The sequence below is a fragment of the Sebastes umbrosus genome, chromosome 17, assembly GCF_015220745.1.
Source record: "Sebastes umbrosus isolate fSebUmb1 chromosome 17, fSebUmb1.pri, whole genome shotgun sequence".
NCBI classification, from domain to species: Eukaryota; Metazoa; Chordata; class Actinopteri; order Perciformes; family Sebastidae; genus Sebastes; species Sebastes umbrosus.
In genome coordinates this window covers 910,784-915,783 of record NC_051285.1, presented here as the reverse complement: position 1 = coordinate 915,783, position 5,000 = coordinate 910,784, and the positions used below count along the sequence as shown (strand labels likewise).

Genomic DNA, 5,000 nt, shown 5'->3' with positions numbered 1-5,000 from the left:
ATGATCAACAGGAATCAGAGCGCTGTGACCTCTGACCTCTGACCTCTGACCTCTAGACTGCTTGTTCATTACAATAAGATGTAATATATAAACACAACTTGTGGTTACAATAGCTGATGTCTGGACGGAGCTAGGCTAACTGTTTCCCCCTGCTTCCAGTCATTATGCTAAGCTAAGCTAATCACCAAGTGGCCACACACAGCCAACGAGAACCAGATCCAAAATGAAACCAGCTATCAGGACCAAACCTCAGCCAATCAGAGAGCAGACGCTTTATAACTGTGACATCTTAAGAATTCAGAAAGTTATTTATTAACGTTTGTTGTTCACCGTCAGTCGAAAGAATTAACTACAGACACAGGAGCAAGAAAAGTTCTCAACCAAACCCCATTCAAAAAGTCAGATTTTAACTTTCCTCTCATGTTGAACCACAACACGTCAATAAAACAGGTTTTATTCCCCGTCAGTCGACTGGAAACAGAGACACGGACAACAAAGAGGACATGCTTCTCTCATCGACAAAGAATAAAGTCTGACTGAACGACGTTCTTCAGATCAACTGAGAGAAAAGAAACAAGAAGAATGCTCAACCAAACCCCCGTTCAAAAAAGTCACATTTTAACTTCAACCATGTTAACGTTCACATTTCTTAACTCATCTTGAACCACAGCAGTTAAAAAAACTTTTTTTCATCACCGTCAGTTGACTGGAAAGAAAGCTACAGACAACAAAGAGGAAACTTATCTCACACTGACAAAGAATTAACTACAGAAACAATCAACTGAAACGAAGCAAATCAAGCTTTCAACCAAACTCCAATCAAAAGACAGATTCTAACTTCAACCACGTTAGTTATAGATCACCGTCAGTCGACTGGAAACAGATACAACAGAGAGGAAACGCATCTCACGCTGACAAAGAATCAACTACAGAAACAAGATCAACTTCTCAACCAAACCCCAGTCAAGAAAAGTCAGATTTGAACTTAAACCACATTTATTTTTACAGATTTCTTCTCATCTTGAACCACAGCAGTTTTAAAACAAGGGTTTTTGTTCACCTGGTCAGCTCTGACTGAACGACTCTCAACACTGCAGATCAACTGCAATGGAACAAGAAAAGTTCTCAACCAAACCCCATTCCAAGAAAGTCAGATTTTAACAAAATGTTCTGATTTCTTCTCATCTTGAACCACAGCAATTAAAAGAAAAATGTGGATTAACTGGATTGGAAACAACAAAGAGGAAATTTATCTCACATACTGACACATACAGTAGTTAACTACAGACACATAATCAACTGCAATGGAGCAAATCAAGCTTCCAACCAAACTCCAGTCAAAAGACAGATTCTAACTTCAACCACGTTAGATTTAGTTCACCGTCAGTTGACTGGAAAGAAAGCTACAGACAATAACGAGGAAACGTATCTCACACTGACAAAGAATCAACTACAGACACAAGAGCAAGAAAAGTTCTCAACCAAACCCCATTCAATATACAGTAAGTCAGATATTAACTTAAACTGCATTTATTTTTCAGATTTCTTCCCATCTTGAACCAAAAGTTTTAAAACAAGGGTTTTTGTTCACCTGGTCGCTCTGACTGAACGACTCTCAACACTGCAGATCAACTGCAATGGAACAAGAAAAGTTCTTCTCAACCAAACCCCATTCAAAAGAGACACATTTTAACTACATTATCATATTTCATCTCATGTTGAACCACATGAAAACCAAAGATAACTTATTATGATTATGATTTTTTTTGGGGGGGTGATGCAACTGTGATGTCATCATGATGTCACTACGATGCAGCTCAGATTGGAAATGAACTCAACAACCCCCCCCACTACCCTGAAAGTGTGAGTAAGAGAAGTGATGAGGCAATTCGTCCATTAATAAAAGGATGAAACACTCTCTCTCTTACCATCCGAAGCCTCCGAACGACACGCTCCTCTTCCTCCTCAGCATGGTCTCTCTCTCGCCCTCTCCTCCTCTTTGTCTTCCTTCTAATCTTATTGTGTCTGGCTTCTCCTCTCTCTCTCTCTCTCTCTCCTCCCTCCTCTCTCTCTCTTCACAGCCTCCCCATCTCTCCACCTATAAATACTCTCCTCGCTGTCAGACGCCCTCCTTCACGCTGCCTCTCCCTCTCTTCATCCTCCCGCTGAGTCTCCTCCTGCCGTTAATGTTTCTCTCTCGTTGCCACTTCAGTTGGCTGCTCACAGAGAGAGAGAGAGAGTGAATGGAGGTGGAGGTCCTCTCTTCTCTCTCTCTCTCTCTCTACCCGCCCTGACGAAGCACAAAAACCAGCAGTCCGTCTGAAAACTTATCATACATAATACATGGAGGTAAATGGACAGTTACGTAAAGATGAAGCTGCAGCCTGAACTCACAGAACATCTATATTAGTGTGACAGTTAATATCATCTGGTTTGTTTTCATGAACTGTCTGTGTGTACACATACACAGTCTACATAGTATTACCGTCTACTAGAGCCGTACCATTCATAACGTTCAAATTATAAATCAACATTGGAATGCTGCACAGTCTATTCATTGTGTTTAAAGTAGAGCTGCAATGACTAATCAATTAATTATCAACTATTAAATCAATCGACAACTATTTTGATAATTGGTTTGAGTAATTTTTCTCTTTGATTCGAGCTTCTTAAATGTGAATATTTTCTGGTTTCTTTCCTCCTCTGTGACAGTAAACTGAATGTCTATAGACCAAACAACTAATCCATTAATCGAGAAATTAGGCGAAAGTAAATTACAATCCTATCATGATGTGTTCAAATGTAATCATGTAAAATGTAGTTTTTGGAGAGAAATATGAATAAATCCAGTTATTTGAAGGAGATGTTTTCACAGTAACATAAAATAGATAATATATACATAATTAAAACTACTAATGCCAAGCTTCTGTAGAAAGCAACCAGAGTTGGTGATTGTTGGAACAGTGGAAAGACAGTTTTGATGAGTTTTATTTTGTTTCTGTCGAGTTTGAATGAAGTGCGTTTTACAACGATCAGCAAGGTAAAAGTACTGTTTCTATCAATGGAGTCTGGTGGCTTTGAGGAGAGCGTAATAACTGTATGTTTTGTACTTTAACAAATTGTAATAATTGCTTAAATCTCTGTTGAGTTTATTTATTTTTCATTAAGTCTACACTTCTTATTTCGGACAAGAAAGTTTGGCTATGAAGCAAGTAAAACAACTCATCTTCTGGCTGAAAAAGCTTGTCAAGCCCTGGCGTGTTTCAGCACCAAGGCTTCACGCCGCCTCAGCTCCACCTCTTTGCCCATTTTCGTATTAGTTGGAGACATCACAGCCAAGATGGCGACGACCGGAATCGTTGTGAGACGCCCACTTTGAGCTTCATTTTTACTCTTCAGGAATCTACGGGTGACGTCACGGAGACTGAAGAACGTATTTTGATGATAAGTGAAACTCAATAGTTCGTTCCACAGCAACATCAGCGCCCAGCAAGAGAGCTACGCTTCCGCCATTTTGGACTGAAAGCGACTATCGGACGACAGTAAAACGTCCGCCTACAAAAGTAAAGCTAGATTATTTCTATTCTATTGTCGTATTCTACCGAATTGGCCTGTGTTGAACAATAAAATATAAGGAATATAATAAGCATTTTCAGTCCAAAATGGCGGCAGCAGCTGTTGTAAAAAAACAACCCAGAGTTTCGTCTCTTTGCTTCTAAACTCTTTGTGGAGTCCATATTTAATACTGTCTATGGTTTTAATGAAGTTTAAAATCTACAATTACACACAACTTGTGCTTTATGATTTATATTATATATATATATATTATATTTTATTTAAATAAAGATTAAGGGACATTTTATTTGAAATACTAAGATCATTTTACAGACTGTTAGTCAGTGTGTGGTTTGTGCTGCCTGGTGGAGGGGGGGGGGTTTGACTCTTGGCCTCATTTATTCAGCTACCAGCTACCGACCGTAGTAAAAATGTAAACTGCTGCAGTTTTGTATTAAAACATCTGAAGTTACTCGAAGGCTCCTCGTGTTAAAAGAGGTTGATACATCACTGTGTTGTGATGGAAACACACAGTTAAGAGCCGGACTACATTCATCTCTACAGCGATCTAAACACTGAAACATCAGCGAGTACAATAAGAGATATTTAAATGATTCATTAATTCATTAATGATGAGATGAAGTTGTTCTGACATAAGAAGCCTTCGTACAGTCACGATGAGGACGACGATGATGAAGCCAAATAATTCTCTCTCACCTCACAGGGTGTCTTATTGTTTCTGTATATGTGTGTTATGTCCACCTGCTCTGTCTGGTCTTTAACATCAGAACAAAATGTCCATGTTCTTCACCAACATGACGTCTCTCTACCTGTCTGTCTCTACCTGTCTGTGTCTTCCTGTGTGTCTCTCCTGGCAGCGTGGAGGTGTCTTACAGCTCTACCATATGGTCTCTGCTGCATGTCCTCAGTCCTTCATGCTGTTTAACTGTCTGCAACACGTCTCTGCATGTTGATTTTCATGTTGATTTTAATAACAAACATGAAGCGTGAAACCTGCAGACAGTACAGATTGTTACTGGGCTATTTTACTGGTTTATATATTCATACTGGTCAGCAGTGGTGTAGGCAGAAATCACACTTAATAGATCCTGAAACATATACATGTTAACCATGTCACTGTAGGCTCATTATGAAATGATTATATATATAAAATATAATATAAATAGAAAATAATCAGCAGATGAATCCATAATGAAAATAATCATTAATGAGCTCCAGTTAATTAATAATAATATCTAATCAATGCAGAGTAATAATAATCTAATGATAGAATATATAATAGTACAACAGTTTTAATACTTTAACTACATTTTATACTGACATACTTTCACTGAATGCAGGACTTTTACTGTAACAGAGTATTTTTACAGTGTGGTATAAGTACTTTACTTTAACAGAATATTTATACAGTGTGGTATAAGTAC

The 5,000-nt window shown here is 38.3% G+C and overlaps 1 protein-coding gene across 5 annotated transcripts in view; it reads right to left on the bottom strand.

Annotated features, from left to right (window-relative positions):
• Positions 1-5,000, bottom strand: part of LOC119475759 (rap1 GTPase-activating protein 2-like) — a 59,925-nt gene that overhangs the window by 54,250 nt on the left and 675 nt on the right. For all 5 annotated transcript variants that reach the window (XR_005203860.1, XR_005203861.1, XM_037748762.1 and 2 more), the window contains exons 2-3: positions 4,400-4,569; positions 1,929-2,290 (exon numbers count right to left, since the gene is read on the bottom strand). Coding sequence is in view for 3 of the 5 variants with exons in the window: in XM_037748762.1 (XP_037604690.1) it covers positions 1,929-1,972 (44 nt within the window). In the remaining 2 variants the exon portion in view is untranslated. The remainder of the gene's footprint in view (positions 1-1,928; positions 2,291-4,399; positions 4,570-5,000) is intronic.